General features: G+C 47.6%; 2 protein-coding genes across 5 annotated transcripts in view; both read left to right on the top strand.

Moving 5' to 3' along the window:
- Positions 1 to 22,500, top strand: part of RAB11FIP4 (RAB11 family interacting protein 4) — a 60,797-nt gene that overhangs the window by 8,904 nt on the left and 29,393 nt on the right. For 3 of the 4 annotated variants that reach the window (XR_015051970.1, XR_015051969.1, XM_085858181.1), the window contains exons 5-10: positions 137 to 307; positions 619 to 759; positions 983 to 1,018; positions 5,200 to 5,299; positions 6,450 to 6,553; positions 8,474 to 8,614. Coding sequence is in view for 2 of the 4 variants with exons in the window: in XM_085858181.1 (XP_085714307.1) it covers positions 137 to 307; positions 619 to 759; positions 983 to 1,018; positions 5,200 to 5,299; positions 6,450 to 6,553; positions 8,474 to 8,614 (693 nt within the window). In the remaining 2 variants the exon portion in view is untranslated. The remainder of the gene's footprint in view (positions 1 to 136; positions 308 to 618; positions 760 to 982; positions 1,019 to 5,199; positions 5,300 to 6,449; positions 6,554 to 8,473; positions 8,615 to 22,500) is intronic. The other variant, XM_085858182.1, reaches the window with a different exon arrangement.
- The window catches only part of LOC147012058 (uncharacterized), a 14,758-nt gene continuing 2,412 nt past the window's right edge, over positions 10,155 to 22,500 (top strand). The window contains exons 1-2 of the mRNA XM_085857903.1: positions 10,155 to 10,313; positions 10,439 to 11,537. Of these exons, the coding sequence (XP_085714029.1) occupies positions 10,542 to 11,537 (996 nt within the window). The 5' untranslated portion in view covers positions 10,155 to 10,313; positions 10,439 to 10,541. The remainder of the gene's footprint in view (positions 10,314 to 10,438; positions 11,538 to 22,500) is intronic.

Below are 22,500 nucleotides of genomic sequence, written 5' to 3'. Positions count from 1 at the left end.
TTTACTCCTTCAGGTGGAGGTAGGAGGGAAATGAGGAGGAGGAGGAGGAGGAGGTGGGGTGGGGGGTGGGGTAAATGGGAATACTCAAGGTGTGTGGTCCTTCAGATCAGAAACTATCTTCTGCATCTGTTTGCAGGACTCCGCGTCATGGCACAACGGGCCTGCTGTGTGCCGAGCCTGGAGAGGAGCAATTTGAGGACTATGGCGAGAGCACGGAGTCCGAGTTTGCGAGTGGTCAACCAGAACTGGACCGGTCTCCACATGAACGGGAATTCCTCGAAGAACACGTGGCTTCATTGCCTTCAAGGTGACCAACACTCCCACATCAGATGGTTTTGTTCGTTTTATGTTTTTGGATTCCTGATTTCAAATTATTTGCGAAATTCTGCATCATTTCTGAATGTCGTACAAAGGGATCGACACAATTTCCTTTCTTTTTCGTTTTTTTTTTTTTTTCTGACCGGCTCAGGATGATTTCACTGTGATGTGAAAATGGTCTTTGCTTTTATGTGTTTGCAATCAATGTCTTTTATTCAAAGCAGCGGTGATCTCTTTCGCTCTCTTTCCTCTTACATCTGCAAATGCTCGTTCTTTTCCTTCTTGGCTTCCTGCTGATAGTCCCAGCCACTCATCTCACCACTGGCTGGGTCTTCTGCCCAGAGGGCCTGTGGCTTTCACCTCTTACTGCAGCCAATGCAGCCGGCGCATCGACATACTTCGACAGCTGGAGAGCAGGCTCCAGCAGCTGGAGATCCAGAGGTACCTCTACTTTCACTCGAGCTCCTCATTCGCGCCAGTTGTCCCTTCCCAGCTATACACCAGATTCTTTTCTTGCCTCCTGCACCTTGTGATTGTACAAATCGTTGTTAGTGGGGTTTTTTTTGTTATTCTTTAAAAATGCTGTCTTTATGACGTGATATCAGTCATATTAACATTCTTTTCCTCTCATTTTGATCTTCCCCTTTAACCCTCCTTTATGCAGCCCCAATTGCCATATTTCTACAGCAACCATTGCAAGGTGAGGAGAGTTTGTAGTATAGTTCTGAAGAGTTGGTGCCACCGTAATCGTCATTCGTATTCAGCGCAAGGCCTCATTCTTGTTAGCATCATTCTTGCAGGGGCTTGATAGTACGTTGATGCTGTGTCCCCCTGTAGGTTAGAACAGTCACTTGTAATTTTGTCAGGGTGCCGGAGATGGCTCACCTACTTTTTGCAGAGGGCGTGTTGGGATTTTTAGCGTCCACCTACTAATTCTGGCAGTTGGGACACCCAGTTTATGGAAGAATTAATGTAATTTTTTGGTCGTAGGATTGCCATCCGAAGAGCCATCTGCATATTATATTGTTATGAAAATGACTTGGGGGGGGGGGGGGTGGTTATGAGGAATGAATTATTCATCAGTTATATCTTAATGAGTGTTAGGTAAGTATTTGTAAACCACAATTAGCATCGCTCTGATCTCCAGTCAGCTTCTCTGTTATTCCCCACCTTCGTGTCTGTCTCTTCTCCCCATCTTGCATCCATGTGAGCCTTAAATAACCTCATTGTCCTTTCACCACACCTCTACATGGTGTGACCATGTGTACTAGTTGAAGCCTCTCATGCAGGTTTTACAAATGGCTACCTCAGTGCCTCCACATATGTTTCCTCGCTGGAGCACATTCGTGAGACCCGTGCAGCGGGTCCGAGGGGTGGGGAAGGGGATTTCAAACTGCTCCCGATAAAAAGGCAGTGACATGCACACACCCAAGGGCATCATGGGACCCCCAGGGAGCGGATTGTACAGCTACGGGAGAGAACACAGCCCAGGACATCCAGAGAGTGAACCATGCATTCATAGGCATAGAAAGCCGCAGACAAGGTCAGTCAACCTGGTGCACCACAAGCACAGTTGGGATGGCTTGTGTTTCCCAGAGAGCGAGACCCACAGCCATCGACACATCACACAGTTAGCCAGGGACAGCAGAGCACCCTGACTCGCACACAGTCCAGAATGTCCTGCCAACCACAGAGCCACATAGCCTAGCACAGGGAAAAGCAGAGAGCCTCGCCAGAGCCACAGAGACCTAGGGGCTGACGCTTGACCGTGAGAGGGGTCTTGGGCACTGCCACACACGGGAATCTCCAATCCAGCCTGCGCTGCACCTCCCGACACTGCACAGGAAAGGCTCACACATGCTTATATTTTCGTCCATTATCTTGTGTTCCTGAATCGAGTCTGCTCGTGATAAGATTAGTGCTAAGAATAGCTGCTTTTTTTTTGTATACATTGTTGAGGCTCGTGTGAGAGCGAACACACAGCACACAGCAAGGGGGGCATGAGACAAGAGGGGTGGGAGTGGGAAGGACAAAACAGTGGGGAACAGACATTAGGAGATCTGTGGAAGGGAGAGGGATGGGATGGGGAACATGGGGAACACAAGATGGAAATTACAGCTACTTTCAGGAAGGAAAGCAGAGAATTTGAAGGAGGTGGGCTTGGGTGGATTATCGGGGGTAGAGAAGATCGAGGATTTGGAAGGGGGATGATAAAAGGTGGTGGTGAACAGCTGTTTTGAAGGCCTGCAGGGAAGAATGGGAATGAATGGAGTGAGGGAGTTTATTCCAAAGGCGGGAAAAAAGAGGAATGAAAGAGTGAAGGTGAGCAGTGATTCGTGATTTTGGTAGTTCTACCAGAAGGGGGTTGTTGGCGGACCTTGAGCGCCCTGCCGAAATGTGGTGGGGACAAATCGCAGAGAGGGCAAGGGGGGGGCGAGGCTGGAGAGGAGACGGTAAAAGGCAGAACAACCACCGACCAACCTGCGGTGATTGAGTGAGAGGCCCAAAGACTCAGCCTCATTGCGGGAGATGCCAATGATCCGAAATGCCTTGGTTTTCAAAGTGTGAAGCCGAGAAAGGTGGGAGGCAGGAGCACCAGCCCAGAGGGGAGAGCAGTACTCCATCAGGCTGAGGACGAAAGCTTTGTAAGTGGTCAGGAGCTCAGGTGGGCCAAGGAAGGACTTTGCACGACGGAGGATTCCCATTCGGCGACTGGCTTTGCAGGCGAGGTTTGAAATGTGGCTTTCCCAGGAAAGGTCATGGCAGATAGTGAGACCCAGAAGCTTGAAAGAAAGGACTTCTTCCAAAGGATTGTTGAGAAAGTGGATGGGGGGGTTTTCTAAACGGTACTTTCGGAGAGACATAGTGAGAGTGTGAGATTTGTCTGGATTGAAAGACATGTTCCACGTGCTGGACCAGTTTGTGATTTTATCCAGATCTGCAGTGAGCGAAGAAGCTGATGCTTGCCGGTCTGAGGGATGACAGATGGTACGGCAGAGGGTGGAGTAATCAGCAAACAGATATAGAGAATTTTCCAGAGAGTCTGAGAGATCATTGATGAAAACCAGAAAAAGAACAGGGCCCAGAACACTGCCTTGAGGAACTCCAGCCTGCACAGGAAGAGGGGATGAAAGAACTCCATTTAGGGCCACACGTTGACTGCGACAGGAGAGGAAGTCTGTGAGCCTTGAGTGGAGATGGCCTTGGATACCCATAGGAAGAGAGTTTGGTGAGTAGGGCAGGGTGCCAGACTGTGTCAAAAGCACGTGATATGTCCAGGGATACGGCTCGGATTTCCTGTCTGGCATTGAGGACCTCCATCCATTGATGGGAGAGCAGAAGCAGCATATCCAGGGTAGAGTGACCTGGTCTGAAACCAAATTGATTTGATGATTGGTAATCGAGTCTTTGGAGAAGAGGAAGGATTTAATGTCTGAAGTGATGATGGATTCCATAACCTTGCTGATGATTGGAAGAAGGCTGATTGGTCTGTAGTTACAGGGATCAGTTTTTGCACCTTTTTATGCAGGGCAGTGATGTTTGCTGATTTTCAAGCAGATGGCAGATGACCTTGGGCAAATGAGAGGGTGAATAGAACACAGAGAGGGTGAGCAAGAGCAGAGAAGCATGTTATTAGGATATGTGGGCTGATGCCGTCTGGACCGGTTGCAGAATCTGAGTCGAGGTTTGACAGCAAGCTCTCCACCTTGTCAGGAGAAAAGGACACAGAGTCCAGGGACAGTTGGGTGTGACTGGGTAAGGTGGCTGGAGAGAGTGATGGGTTTTGGACACAAGATTTAACTGCAAACACTGAGTTTAGGCATTCAGCCTTTTCACTTTTCACTTGGGCGATTCGTCCTGTTTGGTTGTCATCTCTTTAGCAATTTCTCTGTATTTTTCCTGCCATTTCACTTCCTGCACAACCATCTCCATTTTGTTTTTATACGTATTCTTTCTTTGAAAATCCATTTGCTGTGTATTTTGATCTCGTCCTCCAGCGTAATTAACCCCTCTCTCCCCCCCCCCCACCCTTCTCCACCCGGTTAAACCATATGTACTTTGAAACCACCACTCATTGAACTTGGTTAAAACATAACCACACCACCCACGGATTAGCAACCCGTGTGCAGAATGCCTCCACTCGGCATCATGGGAGTTCATCTCCGGCGTTCTCACATCACCTGTTAGGGAGACCGAGCCCATTACAATATATTCAATCATGGATTGTTTTATTTATTTACTTTTTACCTCTTCCCTCTGTTTCCCCTCTCAGCCCATACATCCTCTATCCCCCATACCCTCCCTCTTACTTTTGTCTCTCAAAAACCTCCTCTTCCTTTCTTACTCTACCCCAATCTCCAATGCCAGACCTACCGACTACTGCAGGTCATCTATAGCTGATATAAATATCTAGCTGGTGATGTGAAGCTAAATGGTTTCCCAAAAATGCTACGGACTATTTTTATATAACACTGCAAATTATCTGTGTGAGTTGCCCTCTATTTTGGCCTTTTGATTCCTTTCTGAGTGATGTTGGATGAATAATTCCACTAAGTGAAAACATTCAGCCCTTTTGAAGGTTTGTATTTCATTTGATACAATTATCATCGCAATAGTTTTGCTGTAAATAATAATTTAAAAAAGTCTTTGTGAAGTGGTCTCCTAGCGTCCACAGTTTCCCACATCATGAACTTCATTATTGAATTGTATGTTGATTTAACCTTTATAATGCCATCTGCCAATTACAAACGGTACTTTTGGATGTTGGTTATTCATGGACATACAGTGTAAGAACTGATTGCATGAATTATTGATGTTCATCCAGTGTAAAACTAGAATACCATATTTCATCTTCAAGTGTGCGTGTGCATGTGCGTGCAGACAATTGCTGCATACAAGTAACCTGAGCAGCCGTTCTGAAAGTACAGAAGAGATTTTCCCTGGTTTGTCAGAGTTCACACAGCCTGACATTGCAGATAAGGTGCCTTTCACTCCCTCGTCATCTTTCATTTGTTTTATAATCATTTGTTTGGCCAGGGATCATTTACGATTACATAAGATATCACAAAAATCCCTTTTGGTGGACGGTCTCGTTTTACTGAATGAGTTTGAACTCGACATACTAAACTAGAAAGCTTCTCAAAATGCAAAGCCAGTCCACGTCCGCTTTGTACTCGAACTAAAGTTGACGAAAACGACAGTTTAAAAATTTTTTGATGACAAAATCTCAATTGGTAAAAAAAGTTGTGTCCTTGACATACACACTGAATCTCATTGGTAAATAAATAAAGAAACACGGAAGCCATGATCAAACATGAGCCACATTGTGGAGAAATTGTTTCTATTACAGTTTATTGAGCACTACTCTGGCCAAATAGGCCAAGCATTATCCCTCACCCCCCCAACCCCAATTTTTGCTTCTGTATTCATCTTGTGTTCTCCCTTACCAGCATCCCTTGTTTGTCCACCTCCATCTGTTTTCTCCCTCGGCCCTGCTATTGGTTCCCCTTTCTCTTGCTGCTGTTCCTTTTGTTATGTTACATCCTGATCCGTTCTGTGTTCTGGCTCTTCCACGAGCCTTGACTCTGTTTCCAAATAAAGGAATTGCAGCTCAAGCTGTTTGGGGTGAGTGTGGAGTAATAATTTGGTATTTATTTATTTTTGTAATATTGTGGCGGTAAGCCCACACGATGTCACATTTCCACACCCTGAAAGCTAGGTGGCGCCATTTCTGTACGTTTGTGTATTTTTGATCGGGATGACAGCTTGTGAGGGAGAATGGGTGGCATCGGCCCATATAACAAATCTCCGATTTGACTATCGGTACCATGGAATGTATTTGTTATGGTGAATCTTCATCATTTGGTTTGTCCCGTTGTATTAAATTGTTTTCCCCCATATATGAATATGTATTAAATGCTATATCTGGTTGGGATTGCCATATGATGTCCATAGCACTGTCATATAAGGGGAATTTTGAGGATTTTTTTTAAAATTTATTTTCAGCAATTCTTGTCAAGTCTTTGCAAATGTGCCTTTTGAGATTCAATAGTGATGGACTGAGGTTTTTGTTAAGTCTTTGTTTTCCATGTACTGTATGTTGTGTTTTTGTTGTTGTTATTGTTCATCAGTTGAGCTACCTGGAGCAAAGAGTTGCAGTTTTGGAGCAGGAGACTGCAGAGGGAAGCAATCTCCATGGACGACTCAAGCAGGAGAACCTACATTTGGTGCACAGGTATGGGAAGAGAATCTCTTGTCTGTCTGTCTGTTTCTATCAATTTCCGATCTCCTCTCACCGCTTTGCGTATCATCACCAAACCCTATAGGCATCATTACCTCCGTCCATCGCATTTCACCCCTGTCTGTTTGTGTGCAGGATATCTGAAAAAGTTGTGGATGGATTTGGATGACCTTTGGTTGGCAGGTTGAGTGTGTGACAAGGATGACGATAAGATTTTGGTGACGATCCGGATCCAGATACGAGGATTTTTAAAGTAATTCTTCACCATTGAGAGATTGGGCTAAAAACGATATATAGCACGATATCTCAAAAGGCTATGGACGGATTCGGACAAACCTTGGTGGACAGGTTCGGTGTGCAACAAGGACAAATTGGTTCGATTTTGGTGAAGATCCAAATGCGGGCGGAGGTATGTGCTCCACTGAGTGCCTTCTCATTTTAAATGTCTTGCAACTCTGTTTACGCCATCAAAATCAACTTTGAACTCCTCCGTTTACTCTCCCTCCTAGTCGAGAGTAGACTTTTCTCAGCGTTTGCAATGCTAGATGATGTCATGACACTCTGGTGGGCAGCACTTCTGGCATCATTCCATCATGGGAAGGTTGTTGATATTGTTATATGGCCCTGTTGCCTTATCTAATTTCATACCACCTCAACACCCATCCTTGATGGGTCATTCCTAACAGGATAAAGGACCAACCTGCACAGGGAGATCGAGTGTCGTGTTGACCTTGAGTAGTTGCAGACAGTGCTGACTCGTACTTTGTAAATGAAAGATATTCTGTTGTTGTTTGGAGGTTGGGGGGGGGGGGTTGTGTTACGGTACGTTAATTTTCATAGGGTATTTCCTAGTGTACCGTCATTGGGTGTTCAAAAGAAGAACCAAAACCTTTGATTTCTTTTTTATGAAAAGAGTTGGTCTTTGAGTAGTTTTATTTAACCACGGCTGTACGAACAATGCTCGTAGATTACGTAATAAAATCCATGGCAGAGTCCTGTCTATGAGATTAATCTCTCTACACTAAAAGGAAGAGGTGATCTTTTTCTTCTATTATTGCAGAAAAATTAATCTCACTGTTGATCTTAACAAGACTACGTTGTGTTATAAAAAGTGTGCTACTTTTTTAGGGTGGTGGGCTTTGGATCCTCGGGTCCTGAGTTCAAATCCCGCTCAGCTGTTGAATTAATACCAGGCGGGGTTAACTCGGCCTGTCATCCTTCCGAGGTCGGCAAAATGAGTGCCAGCTTGCTGGTACACTGTGTCGGAGTGGCGACCCGTCCAGGATTGTGCCCAATAGCCAAGGAAACTGCTTAAGCAGCACCAACGCTGTGCAGAGAGTGTGGTCCCAATCTCCTCCTCCTACTTGGGTAATAGGGATAGGATGGACCAATTGTCCGATTGCTGTCTATTTTCTTTTAACTCTTGTGTGGATAACGATGGAAACACAGTATTTTTAGTTTTCATTCTAGGCCAAAGATATTCTTTGGACTAATCAATTAATTTTATTTAATTTCAATTGGGAGGGGGGGTGCTGGTAGGATAGCACTTTGCCAATTTTAAGGGAATTGTAGCATTCAAACAAACTATTGACCAAATCAGGCAGGGAAGATGGATTACCCCCCCTCCCATACGGTCATTGCAGAGACGGCTGGGCTTTTATTCAAACTTTGGGAGCAACACGGTAATTCTCCTGAGACTCGCTCGATTTCTAGAGATTTAGACTCTTACATCCTCTCTCCTGCTGTTTTCAGCTCCATTTAAACACCCTTCCTCCAGGGTGTCCTTCGGGTGTCCTCTCGGCTGCACCAAATGGAAATTGCCAAAATTAATCCACAGCTTTTTTTTCTCAGTGTCACATTGGATCTGCTGCTTTCTCGTGATGTAACACCCTTTCTCAATGGCTGAAACCCAAGGATTCATGCACTGGAGGAACAGCTGAAAGATCAGGAGGTGCGTGCTGAAGAACGTGTAGAGGAGGACAGCAAACGTCATCGTGAGCAAGTTGCGCGACTCTGCCGAGAGCGAACTGTTGAGGTGGAGACTCTTACGGCGAGGTACGTGTTGACCTTTGACACCCCAAAAGAAAACTCTTATCTGCGTTGGTTCTCTTAAAATATATCCACGTTATTGCTTCCAGGATGTGGACTGATGTTTCTCTTAATATTGGAGGTGAAATTCCTTCTTGACAATGTGGTTGTGGAATTCCTCTCGAGAACCACCTTGCAGATGAGCTACCGAACTTATTAAACACCTGGTGCACTGTATAGGCTACGCATGGGGAAACCTCCGGCCCATGGCACGTTTTGATCTGACCTGCGCGGTGATATTTAATTCATTATTTTACATAGCTATTATGTACGAAATATTTTATATACAGTCACCCCCCGTTTATCGCGGGGGTTACATTCCAACCCCCCCCCCCCCCGCGAGAAGTGAAAATCCGCGATGAATGGACGCCTCCCCTAAAAATGCCTATTTTTTTATAAACGCGGTGTATAAACACGATTGGGTTTGATTTATATCGAGTGATTATTAAACGCTGGGTGGTGTATTAACACGATTGGGTTTGATTTATATCGAGTGCATAATAAACGCTGGGTGGTGTATTAACACGATTGGGTTTTATTTCTATCGAGTGAATATTAAAGGCTGGGTGGTGTATAAACACGACTGGGTTTGATTTATATCGAGTGAATATTAAACGCTGGGTGGTGTATAAACACGATTGGGTTTTATTTATATCGAGTGAATATTAAACGCTGGGTGGTGTATAAACACGATTGGGTTTTATTTATATCGAGTGATTATTAAAGGCTGGGTGGTGTATAAACACGATTTGGTTTGGTTTATATCGAGTGATTATTAAACGCTGGGTGGTGTATAAACACGACTGGGTTTGATTTATATCGAGTGAATATTAAACGCTGGGCGGTGTATAAACACAATTGGGTTTGATTTATATCGAGTGAACATTAAACACTGGGCGGTGTGTGAAATGAAAGCGAGAGAAGAACCTTCAGAGTGTAGGCTTTATTCCATTTGATTGAAGCCGCTTCTACGGGCACATCAGGGAATACAGGTGCAGCTAGGAGTACATAAGCAGTAAGGTATACATGGGCAACTAATCACCGCAAAATAAATCAGTATAAGCACGGAGTCCGATATACTCTCAATTCTCACCATTCAACGAGCACCAAGTGAATCGCCGCCGTAAACGACAATGCCCCTGGGACAATCACCCCGACCGCGCGGAATCTTGGCTTTATCTATTCCGTGCGTGAGCCTTGCGACATGTGATCACACGTCACGTCCTTCAATTCACCACAGGGTGGTGTATTAACACGATTGGGTTTGATTTATATCGAGTGAATATTAAACGCTGGGCGGTGTATAAACACGATTGGGTTTGATTTATATCGAGTGAATATTAAACGCTGGGTGGTGTATAAACACGATTGGGTTTGATTTATATCGAGTGAATATTAAACACTGGGCGGTGTGTAAACACGATTGGGTTTTATTTATCTCGAGTGCATAATAAACGCTGGGTGGTGTATAAACACGATTGGGTTTTATTGATATCGAGTGTGTGGTGAATTAACGTGAATCAAGGGACATGACGCGGGATCACATGTTGTGCGTCTCGCGTATAAGGGGAGGTCTCTCTGCGGCACGGGTGGATTGTCCCCGGGGCATTGCTATTGACATCGGCTGTCCACTTGATGCTCGTTAACTGAAGGTGCTCATTGACTGGTGAGAATGGAGATTATATCGAACTCCGTGCTTACGCGGATTTAGTCTGCAATGGTTAACTGCACATGTATACGTTTCTGCTTATGTACTCCTAGCTGAACCTGTATTTCCTGGTGTGCCCACAGAAGCGGCTCCAATCAAATGGAATAAAGCCTAAACTCTGAAGGTTCATCTCTCGCTCTCATTTCAATTTATTCCATTTGATTTTCTCGGCTCTCTCAACCAAAGATGGACAAGATCTACAAACCAGAGAGGTTCGACGCAGACCCAAACACGACTGACGCAGAAATGAAATGGTCACATTGGTTCTGCTCCTTCTCACACTATCTGACCATCATCGCGGAGGGAGCCGACAAATTTGCCGCTCTCGTGAATCATGTCTCGCCCGGCGTGTACAGGCTCTTCTCGGGGTGCGACACTTACGAAGCAGCGATTGACGTGCTGCAGGCGCTCTACGTGAAGCCCAAGAACGAGGTATACATACGACATCTTCTCAACACACGCAAGCAAGCAGCCGGGGAGACAATCGATCAGTTCCTGCAAGCTCTGAATCAGCTGGGAAAAGACTGCAGCTTCCGGGCGGTAAGCGCCGAGGAACACCGAAAGGAAGCCACACGGGAGGCATTCATCCAAGGACTCAGATCAGCCCACATACGGCAACGCTTACTAGAGAAAGCGCAACCCACTCTTGACAAGGTAGTCGATCAGGCACGAGCGATGGATACGGCTCAGCAGCAATCTGAGTCATTTGGGACACCGATGCTGCTAATGAACGCTGCTACGATGGGAACCCAAGGAACCCCACTGGCACAGACACAGCCAGACATGAGGGATGGAGAAACACCCGAGGAGCCGGATACCCAGACCTCGTCAAACTCCTCAGCAACTGCTCCGGTCGGTAAATGCTTCTTTTGTGGGTACAAAAGGCATCCTCGTCAAAAATGTCCCGCCAGAGATGCCACATGCATGAATTGCGACAAGAAAGGGCATTATGCCAGGGTATGTAAATCTACTCTAAGGAGAAATAAACCCACTTCTGCGGCTCTCTACTCGCAAAATAAATTGACTGCAGCCTCCCCGGGGAATCTATCCAAGGCTATCATCAACGTACGAATTAACGGGCATATGGCTGAGGCACTGATTGATACCGGTAGCTCTGAAAGTTTCGTCAACAGCTCGCTAGTGAAGGGGAGGAAATGGATAATCCACCCGACAGACAATAAGGTATGCATGGCCGCCACCTCACTACAATCCCGCGTACGAGGGTACTGCAATGTTGAATTGGACGTAAAAGGGTACACGCATCGGGATGTAAAGGTGCTGGTGCTTCGTGATTTGTGCGCAGACGTAATTCTGGGTCATAATGTCCTCAAGCAGCACACGAGTGTCGAAATACCCTTTGGAGGAAGCAAACCTCGTCTAATTTTAAATGCGCTGACCACCGCGGAGGTGACGTCCCCCCAGCTGTTCGCTAACTTGTCGCCGGTCTGCAAACCGATAGCGATCAAATTGCGGCGATATACCACTGCTGACATGAATTTCATCACTTCAGAAACCAAGTGATTACTGGAGGAGGGAATTATAGAACCGAGCGATTCGCCATGGCGCGCACAGGTGTTAGTAACCAGCAGTAAGAACCATAAGAGACGGATGGTTGTCGATTATTCCCAAACGGTCAATCGCTTCACCCAACTCGACGCCTACCCCCTGCCGCGCATAGATGAGATGGTCGAACGTGTGGCCAATTATAAGGTATTCAGTACCATCGACTTGCGAAGCGCCTATCATCAAATTCCCATCCGAGAGGAAGACAAACCGTACACTGCATTCCAGGCAGGGCGGCGCCTCTACCAGTTCAGAAGGATACCATTCGGTGTCACGAATGGAGTAGCTTGCTTCCAACGGGTTATGGACGACATCATCTCAGATGAAAACCTCGAAGACACTTTTGTTTACGTGGATAATGTCACAGTGTGCGGTAGGGATCAGAGGGAACATGATAGGAATCTGGACAGATTCTTGAGCATTGCTGGAAAATATAATCTGACTCTCAACTACGAGAAATGCGTATTCTCGGCAAGGTCAATTGACCTTCTCGGCTACACGATAGCCGACGGCACAATTAAGCCTGATCCTGAGCGATTGCGCCCGCTCCGTGAGCTTCCACCACCTCAGGACTTGCAAACAATGCGCCGGGTGATCGGGATGTTCGCTTACTATGCAAGATGGATTTCGCAATACTCCGAGAAAATACATCCCCTAGTGCATTGCAAAAACTTTCCACCAGATGCCGCTGTCGTGAAAGCTTTCCACGATCTCAAGGATGATATCAGTAAGTCCGTGGTTTTATCGATCGACAGCTCGGTGCCCTTCGTGGTGGAGACCGACGCTTCAAATCACGCCATAGCTGCAACACTTAATCAGTCTGGGCGGCCGGTCGCTTTCTTCTCGAGAACTCTCTCTAGAAGCGAGCAGAGACACTCGGCAATAGAGAAGGAGGCGTACGCCATCGTCGAAGCGCTGCGTAAATGGAGACATTATTTACTGGGAAACCACTTCACGCTCGTTACGGACCAACGATCCGTGGCTTTCATGTTTGATGGGAAAAATAACGGGAAAATTAAGAATGAAAAAATTATGAGATGGCGGATAGACCTAGCCTGCTACAGGTACGACATTGTTTACCGGCCCGGGAAGGAAAACCCTGCTGCAGATACCTTCTCCCGGGTCTACAGTTCGGCAACAATCAGTCAGGCTTTGCAAGACCTCCATGTGTCTCTGTGCCACCCAGGGGTAACCAGGATGGCACATTTCGTACGCAGACAAAATCTTCCCTATTCTGTTGAAGATATTAAACAAATGAATGCTTCATGCCCTGTTTGTGCTGAACTAAAACCCAGATTCTTTGGCGCGGCATCTGGCAGACTGATCAAGGCTACTTCCCCCTTCGAGAGACTAAACATTGACTTCAAAGGGCCCCTGCCGACTGAGACAGACAACAGATACATATTCACTGTTGTTGATGAATATTCAAGGTTCCCTTTCGCGTTTCCGTGCTCGGATATGACCTCGGGCACTGTCGTAAAATGTCTCTCTGACCTCTTCGCTATGTTTGGGAGACCTTCGTACATACATTCAGACAGAGGGCCGTGTTTCATGACGGCCGGGCTAAAACAATTCCTATTAGAGCACGGCATAGCAACTAGTCGAACGACGGGTTACAACCCACAGGGAAACGAGCAGGTGGAAAGGTATAATGGAGTTATTTGGAAAGCCATAACTCTGGCGCTGAAATCGAGAGGACTGGGCCCCGAGCGATGGGAGGTTGCTCTTCCTGACGCAATGAATTCCATACGCTCTTTGCTCTGCACGTCCACAAATGCCACTCCTCACGAACGTATGTTTACTCACCAACGACGTTATGTTGACAGTCAAACGGTGCCCAACTGGCTGACCCACCCCGGTACCGTGTTCATGAAACGCCCGGTACGACAAAGCAAGTATGAACCGCTGGTGGAGGGGGTCGAACTCATTGACACTAATCCAGAGTATGCTCATGTCAGGCTCCCGGATGGCAGGGAGACCACTGTGTCGGTTCGCCATCTGGCTCCCTCAGGTACTCCTCCCGCCGGTACACCACCTCCTGGCACTCCTCCTTCTGACATTTCCCCCCCAGGAACTCCGCCAGGCGACGGGGCTGCCGCGTTCCCCCCGAGAGCGATCGAGGAGTCATCCCCGGCACAAGTCGAGGCTCACCAAGAGGATCGGGAGTCTCCCTCAAGTGAAACTGCCGTTTACTCCCGGAGAGGTCGACGAATAAGGCCCCCTCGACGACTCAATCTGTGAAGGAGATTATCGGCATTCTCGCTGCTCATGCTCCTATATGCCCATTATATCATATATCGATGCTCATTTCCATGCTCCTACAACTCAAAATAATCACTGCTTGGCATGTATGCTCCTGTAGATCTATTAGTCCGCGTTGCTTGAAATGTATACTCCTATAGTGCTAAAGCAATCATGGTGTGTAAGATGGGCCCCTAGTTACATTTTAAAGGTGGGGAGAATGTGGTGAATTAACGTGAATCAAGGGACATGACGCGGGATCACATGTTGTGCGTCTCGCGTATAAGGGGAGGTCTCTCTGCGGCACGGGTGGATTGTCCCCGGGGCATTGCTATTGACATCGGCTGTCCACTTGATGCTCGTTAACTGAAGGTGCTCATTGACTGGTGAGAATGGAGATTATATCGAACTCCGTGCTTACGCGGATTAGTCTGCAATGGTTAACTGCACATGTATACGTTTCTGCTTATGTACTCCTAGCTGAACCTGTATTTCCTGGTGTGCCCACAGAAGCGGCTCCAATCAAATGGAATAAAGCCTAAACTCTGAAGGTTCATCTCTCGCTCTCATTTCAGAGTGATTATTAAACGCTGGGTGGTGTATAAACACGATTGGGTTTGATTTGTATCGAGTGATTATTAAACGATGGGTGGTGTATAAACACGATTGGGTTTGATTTATGAAATGAAAGCGAGAGAAGAACCTTCAGAGTTTAGGCTTTATTCCATTTGATTGGAGCCGCTTCTACGGGCACACCAGGAAATACAAACACAGTATGGAGTACAAGCAGTAAGGTACACACGCGCAACTAATCACCGCAAAATAAATCAGTATTATATATCAATCAGTGTTCTCACCATTCAATGAGCACCAAGTGAGCCGGCGACATACAATGGCAATGCCCCTGGGACAATCCCCCCGCGGCCGAGCCGACCCTCAGCTTTATCTATTCCGTGCTCGAGCCGGGCATCATGTGATCACACGTCACGACCTTCCATTCACCACATTCTCCCCGCCTTTAAAATGTAACTAGAGGCCCAACTAACGCACCATGATTACTTCAGCGCTACAGGAGTATACATTTCAAGCAACGCGAACTATCTAAACTACAGAAGCATACATGCCAAGCAGTGAGGATTATTGTGAGTTGTAGGAGCATGGTAATGAGCATCGACATATTATGTAACGAGCATATAGGAGCATGAGCATCGAGGATGCCGATAATCCCCTTTACAGATTGAGTCGGCGAGTGGGTATTATTCGCCGGCCTCTCCGGGAGTAGATGGCGGTTTCACTTGAGGGAGGCTTCCGATCCTTTTGGTGAGCCTCGACTCGTGCCGGAGATGACTCCCCGATCGCCCCCGGGTGGAACGCGGTAGCTCCGCCGTCACCCTTCTCGGGTGGAGTCCCTGGGGGAGAAACACCTGGGGGGGGGGAATGTCAGAGGGAGGAGTGCCAGATGGTGGTGTACCGGCGGGGGGAGTCCCTGAGGCAGCCAAATGACGAACCGACACAGTGGTCTCCCTGCCATCCGGGAGCCTGACATGAGCGTATTCTGGATTAGTATCGATGAGCTCGACCCCTTCCACCATGGGTTCATACTTGCTTTGTCGTACCGGGCGTTTCATGAACACTGTTCCGGGATGGGTTAGCCAGTCGGGCACCAATTGGCCGTCAACATAACGTCGTTGGTGAGTAAACATTCGGTCGTGAGGAGTCGCATTGGTGGACGTGCAGAGCAGAGAGCGTATGGAATTCAGAGCGTCGAGAAGGGTAACCTCCCACCGCTCGGGGCCCAGTCCTCTTGATTTCAACGCCAGAGTTATGGCTTTCCAAATAACTCCATTATATCGTTCCACCTGACCATTACCCTGTGGGTTGTAACCCGTCGTTCGACTAGTTGCTATGCCGTGCTCTATTAGGAATTGTTTTAGCCCGGCCGACATGAAACGCGGCCCTCTGTCTGAATGTATGTACGAAGGTCTCCCAAACATAGCAAAGAGGTCAGAGAGACATCTCACGACAGTGCCCGAGGTCATATCCGATCACGGAAATGCGAAAGGGAACCTTGAATACTCATTAACAACAGTGAATATGTATCTGTTGTCTGTCTCGGTCGGCAGGGGCCCTTTGAAGTCGATATTTAGTCTCTCGAAGGGAGAAGTGGCCTTGATCAGTCTGCCAGGAGTCGAACCATAGAATCTGGGTTTTAGTTCAGCACAAACAGGGCATGAAGCATTCATTTGTTTAATATCTTCAATAGAATAGGGCAGGTTTTGTCTGCGTTCGAAATGTGCCATTCTGGTTACCCCGGGGTGGCACAGAGACACATGGAGGTCTTGCAAAGCCTGACTGATTGTCGCCGAACTGTAGACCCGAGAGAAGGTATCTGCAGCAGGGTTTTCCCTCCCGGGCCGGTAAACAATGTCGTAACTGTAGCAAGCTCGGTCTATCCGCCATCTCATAATTTTTTTCATTCTTAATTTTCCCGTTATTTTTCCCATCAAACATGAATGCCACGGATCGTTGGTCCGTAACGAGCGTGAAGTGGTTTCCCAGCAAATAATGTCTCCATTTGCGCAGCGCTTCGACGATGGCGTACGCTTCCTTCTCTATCGCTGAGTGTCTCTGCTCGCTTCCAGAGAGAGTTCTCGAGAAGAACGCGACGGGTCTCCCAGACTGATTAAGCGTAGCAGCTATGGCGTGATCTGAAGCGTCGGTCTCCACCACAAAGGGCACCGAGCTATCGATCGATAAAACCACGGACTTACTGATATCGTCTTTGAGGTTGTGGAAAGCTGTCACAACAGCGGCATCTGGTGGGAAGTTTTTGCAATGCACTAGGGGATGTATTTTCTCGGAGTATTGGGAAATCCATCTCGCGTAGTAAGCAAACATGCCGATCACCCAGCGCATCGTCTGCAGGTCCTGAGGTGGTGGTAGCTCACGGAGCGGGCGCAATCGTTCAGGATCAGACTTAATGGTGCCGTCGGCTATTGTGTAGCCGAGAAGGTCAATTGACCTTGCCGAGAATACGCATTTCTCGGAGTTGAGGGTCAGATTATATTTTCTAGCAATGCCCAAGAATCTGTCCAGATTCATGTCATGTTCCCCCTGATCCCGACTGCACACTGTGACATTGTCCACGTAAACAAAAGTGTCTTTGAGGTTTTCATCTGAGATGATGTCGTCCATAACTCGTTGGAAGCAAGCTACTCCATTCGTGACACCGAACGGAATCCTTCTGAACTGGTAGAGGCGTCTACCTGCCTGGAATGCGGTGTAAGGTTTGTCTTCCTCTCGGATGGGAATTTGGTGATAGGCGCTTCCCAAGTCGATGGTACTGAATACCTTATAATTGGCCACGCGTTCGACCATCTCGTCTATGCGCAGCAGGGGCTAGGCATCGAGTTGGGTAAAGCGATTGACCGTTTGGGAATAATCGACAACCATTTGTTTCTTATGGTTCTGACTGCTGGTTACTAACACCTGTGCGCGCCATGGCGAATCGCTCGGTTCTATAATTCCTTCTTCCAGTAATCGCTTGGTTTCCGAAGTGATGAAATTCATGTCAGCAGTGGTATATCGCCGCGATTTGATCGCTATCGGTTTGCAGACCGGCGACAGGTTAGCGAACAGCTGGGGGGACGTCACCTCCGCGGTGGTCAACGCATTTAAAATTAGACGAGGTTTGCTTCCTCCAAAGGGTATTTCGACGCTCGTGTGCTGCTTGAGGACATTATGACCCAGAATTACGTCTGCGCACAAATCACGAAGCACCAGTACCCTTACATCCCGATGCGTGTACCCTTTTACGTCCAATTCAACATTGCAGTACCCTCGTACGCGGGATTGTAGTGAGGTGGCGGCCATGCATACCGTATTGTCTGTCGGGTGGATTATCCATTTCCTGCCCTTCACTAGCGAGCTGTTGAGGAAACTTTCAGAGCTACCGGTATCAATCAGTGCCTCAGCCGTATGCCCGTTAATTCGTACGTTGATGATAGCCTTGGATAGATTCCCCGGGGGGGCTGCAGTTAATTTATTTTGCGAGTAGAGAGCCGCAGAAGTGGGTTTATTTCTCCTTAGAGTAGATTTACATACCCTGGCATAATGCCCTTTCTTGTCGCAATTCATGCATGTGGCATCTCTGGCGGGACATTTTTGACGAGGGTGCCTTTTGTACCCACAAAAGAAGCATTTACCAACCGGAGCAGTTGCTGAGGAGTTTGACGTGGCCTGGGTATCCGGCTCCTCGGGTGTTTCTCCATCCCCTATGTCTGGCTGTGTCTGTGCCAGTGGGGTTCCTTGGGTTCCCATCGTAGCAGCGTTCATTAGCAGCATCGGTGTCCCAAATGACTCAGATTGCTGCTGAGCCGTATCCATTGCTCGAGCCTGATCGACTACCTTGTCAAGAGTGGGTTGCGCTTTCTCTAGTAAGCGTTGCTGTATGTGGGCTGATCCGAGTCCTTGGATGAATGCCTCCCGTGTGGCTTCCTTTCGGTGTTCCTCGGCGCTTACGGCCCGGAAGCTGCAGTCTTTTCCCAGCTGATTCAGAGCTTGCAGGAACTGATCGATTGTCTCCCCGGCTGCTTGCTTGCGTGTGTTGAGAAGATGTCGTATGTATACCTCGTTCTTGGGCTTCACGTAGAGCGCCTGCAGCAAGTCGATCGCTGCTTCGTAAGTGTCGCACTCCGAGAAGAGCCTGTACACGCTGGGCGAGACATGATTCACGAGGGCGGCCAATTTGTCGGCTCCCTCCTCGATGATGGTCAGATAGTGTGAGAAGGAACAGAACCAATGCGACCATTTCATTTCTGAGTCAGTCGCGTTTGGGTCTGCGTCGAACCTCTCTGGTTTGTAGATCTTGTCCATCGTTAGTTGAGAGAGCCGAGAAAACCAAATGGAATAAATTGAAATGAAAGCGAGAGAAGAACCTTCAGAGTTTAGGCTTTATTCCATTTGATTGGAGCCGCTTCTACGGGCACATCGGGAAATACAAACGCAGTATGGAGTACAAGCAGTAAGGTATACACGCGCAACTAATCACCGCAAAATAAATCAGTATTATATATCAATCAGTGTTCTCACCATTCAATGAGCACCAAGTGAGCCGGCGACATACAATGGCAATGCCCCAGGGACAAAACCCCGCGGCCGAGCCGACCCTCAGCTTTATCTCTTCTGTGCTCGAGCCGGGCATCATGTGATCACACGTCACGACCTTCAATTCACCACAGCTGGGTGGTGTATAAACACGATTTGGTTTGGTTTATATCGAGTGATTATTAAACGCTGGGCGGTGTATAAACACGATTGGGTTTGATTTATATCGAGTGAATATTAAACACTGGGCGGTGTGTAAACACGATTGGGTTTCATTTATATCGAGTGATTATTAAACGCTGGGTGGTGTATAAACACGATTTGGTTTGGTTTATATCGAGTGATTATTAAACGCTGGGCGGTGTATAAACACGATTGGGTTTGATTTATATCGAGTGAATATTAAACACTGGGTGGTGTGTAAACACGATTGGGTTTGATTTATATCGAGTGAATATTAAACACTGGGCGGTGTGTAAACACGATTGGGTTTCATTTATATCGAGTGATTATTAAATGCTGGGTGGTGTATAAACACGATTTGGTTTGGTTTATTGAAATGAAAACGAGAGAAGAACCTTCAGAGTGTAGTGTAGGCTTTATTCCATTTGATTGGAGCCGCTTCTACGGGCACATCAGGGGATACAGGTGCAGCATGGAGTACATAAGCAGTAAGGTACATACACACAACTAATCACCGCAAAATAAATCAGTATTATATATCAATCAGTGTTCTCACCATTTAATGAGCACCAAGTGAATCGCCGACATAAAAAGACAATGCCCCTGGGACAATCCCCCCGACCGAGCCGAGCCTCAGCTTTATCTATCCTGTGCTCGAGCCGCGCGACATGTGATCACACGTCACGACCTTCAATTCACCACATTCTCCCCGTCTTTAAAATGTAACTAGAGGCCCAACTAACGCACCATGATTACTTCAGCGCTACAGGAGTATACATTTCAAGCAACGCGAACTATCTAAACTACAGAAGCATACATGCCAAGCAGTGAGGATTATTTTGAGTTGTAGGAGCGTGGTAATGAGCATCGATATATTATGTAACGAGCATATAGGAGCATGAGCTCGAGGATACCGATAATCCCCTTTACAGATTGAGTCAGCGAGGGGGTATTATTCGTCGACCTCTCCGTGAGTAGATGGCAGTTTCACTTGAGGGAGGCTTCCGATCCTTTTGGTGAGCCTCGACTCGTGCCGGAGATGACTCCCCGATCGCTCTCGGGTGGAACGCGGTAGCTCCGTCGTCACCCTTCTCGGGTGGAGTCCCTGGGGGGGGAACACCTGGGGAGGGGATGTCAGAGGGAGGTGTGCCAGATGGTGGTGTACCTGCGGGAGGAGTACCTGAGGGAGCCAAATGGCGAACCGACACAGTGGTCTCCCTGCCATCCGGGAGCCTGACATGAGCATACGCTGGATTAGTATCGATGAGTTCGACCTCTTCCACCATGGGTTCATACTTGCTTTGTCGTACCGGGCGTTTCATGAACACTGTTCCGGGATGGGTTAGCCAGTTGGGCACCGATTGGCCGTCAACATAACGTCGTTGGTGAGTAAACATTCGTTCGTGAGGAGTTGCATTGGTGGAGGTACAGAGCAAAGAGCGTATGGAATTCAGAGCGTCGAGAAGGGTAACCTCCCACTGCTCGGGCCCCAGTCCTCTTGATTTCAACGCCAGAGTTACGGCTTTCCAAATAACCCCGTTATACCGTTCCACCTGCCCATTACCCTGTGGGTTGTAACCCGTCGTTCGACTAGTTGCTATGCCGTGTTCATATAGGAACTGTTTTAGCCCGGCCGACATGAAACACGGCCCTCTGTCTGAATGTATGTACGAAGGTTTCCCAAACATAGCGAAGAGGTCAGACAGACATTTCACGACAGTGCCCGAGGTCATATCCGAGCACGGAAATGCGAAAGGGAACCTTGAATATTCATCAACAACAGTGAATATGTATCTATTGTCTGTCTCGGTCGGCAGGGGCCCTTTGAAGTCAATGTTTAGTCTCTCGAAGGGAGAAGTGGCCTTGATCAATCTGCCAGAAGCCGCGCCATAGAATCTGGGTTTTAGTTCAGCACAAACAGGGCATGAAGCATTCATTTGTTTAATATCTTCGATAGAATAGGGAAGGTTTTGTCTGCGCACGAAATGTGCCATTCTGGTTACCCCCGGGTGGCACAGAGACACATGGAGGTCTTGCAAAGCCCGACTGATTGTCGCCGAGCAGTAGACCCGCGAGAAGGTGTCTGCAGCAGGGTTTTCCCTCCCGGGCCGGAAAACAATGTCGTAACTATAGCAAGCTAGGTCTATCCGCCATCTCATAATTTTTCCATTCTTAATTTTCCCGTTATTTTTCCCATCAAACATGAATGCCACGGATCGTTGGTCCGTAACGAGCGTGAAATGGTTTCCCAGTAAATAGTGTCTCCATTTACGTAGGGCTTCGACGATGGCGTACGCTTCCTTCTCTATCGCTGAGTGTCTCTGCTCGCTTCCAGAGAGAGTTCTCGAGAAGAACGCGACGGGTCGCCCAGACTGATTAAGCGTAGCAGCTATCGCGTGATCAGAAGCATCTGTCTCCACCACGAAGGGCACCGAGCTATCGATCGATAATACCACGGAATTACTGATATCGTCTTTGAGTTTGTGGAAAGCTGTTACAACAGCGGCATCTGGTGGAAAGTTTTTGCAATGCACTAGGGGATGTATTTTCTCGGAGTATTGCGAAATCCATCTCGCATAGTAAGCGAACATGCCGATCACCCGGCGCATTGTCTGCAGGTCCTGAGGTGGGGGTAGCTCACGAAGTGGGCGCAATCGTTCAGGATCAGGCTTAATCGTGCCGTCGGCTATCGTGTAGCCGAGAAGGTCAATTGACCTTGCCGAGAATACGCATTTCTCGTAGTTGAGAGTCAGATTATATTTTCTAGCAATGCTCAAGAATCTGTCCAGATTCATATCATGTTCCCCCTGATCCCTACCGCACACTGTGACATTGTCCACGTAAACAAAAGTGTCTTTGAGGTTTTCATCTGAGATGATGTCGTCCATAACTCGTTGGAAGCAAGCTACTCCATTCGTGACACCGAACGGAATCCTCCTGAATTGGTAGAGGCGCCTCCCTGCCTGGAATGCGGTGTAAGGTTTGTCTTCCTCTCGGATGGGAATTTGATGATAGGCGCTTCGCAAGTTGATGGTACTGAATACCTTATAAT

This window comes from Eptatretus burgeri, chromosome 15 (assembly GCF_056783735.1).
Source record: "Eptatretus burgeri isolate ZD-2024b chromosome 15, Ebu_testis_v1, whole genome shotgun sequence".
In the NCBI taxonomy this organism is placed as follows: Eukaryota; Metazoa; Chordata; class Myxini; order Myxiniformes; family Myxinidae; genus Eptatretus; species Eptatretus burgeri.
This window is presented reverse-complemented; position numbering and strand designations above follow the sequence as displayed.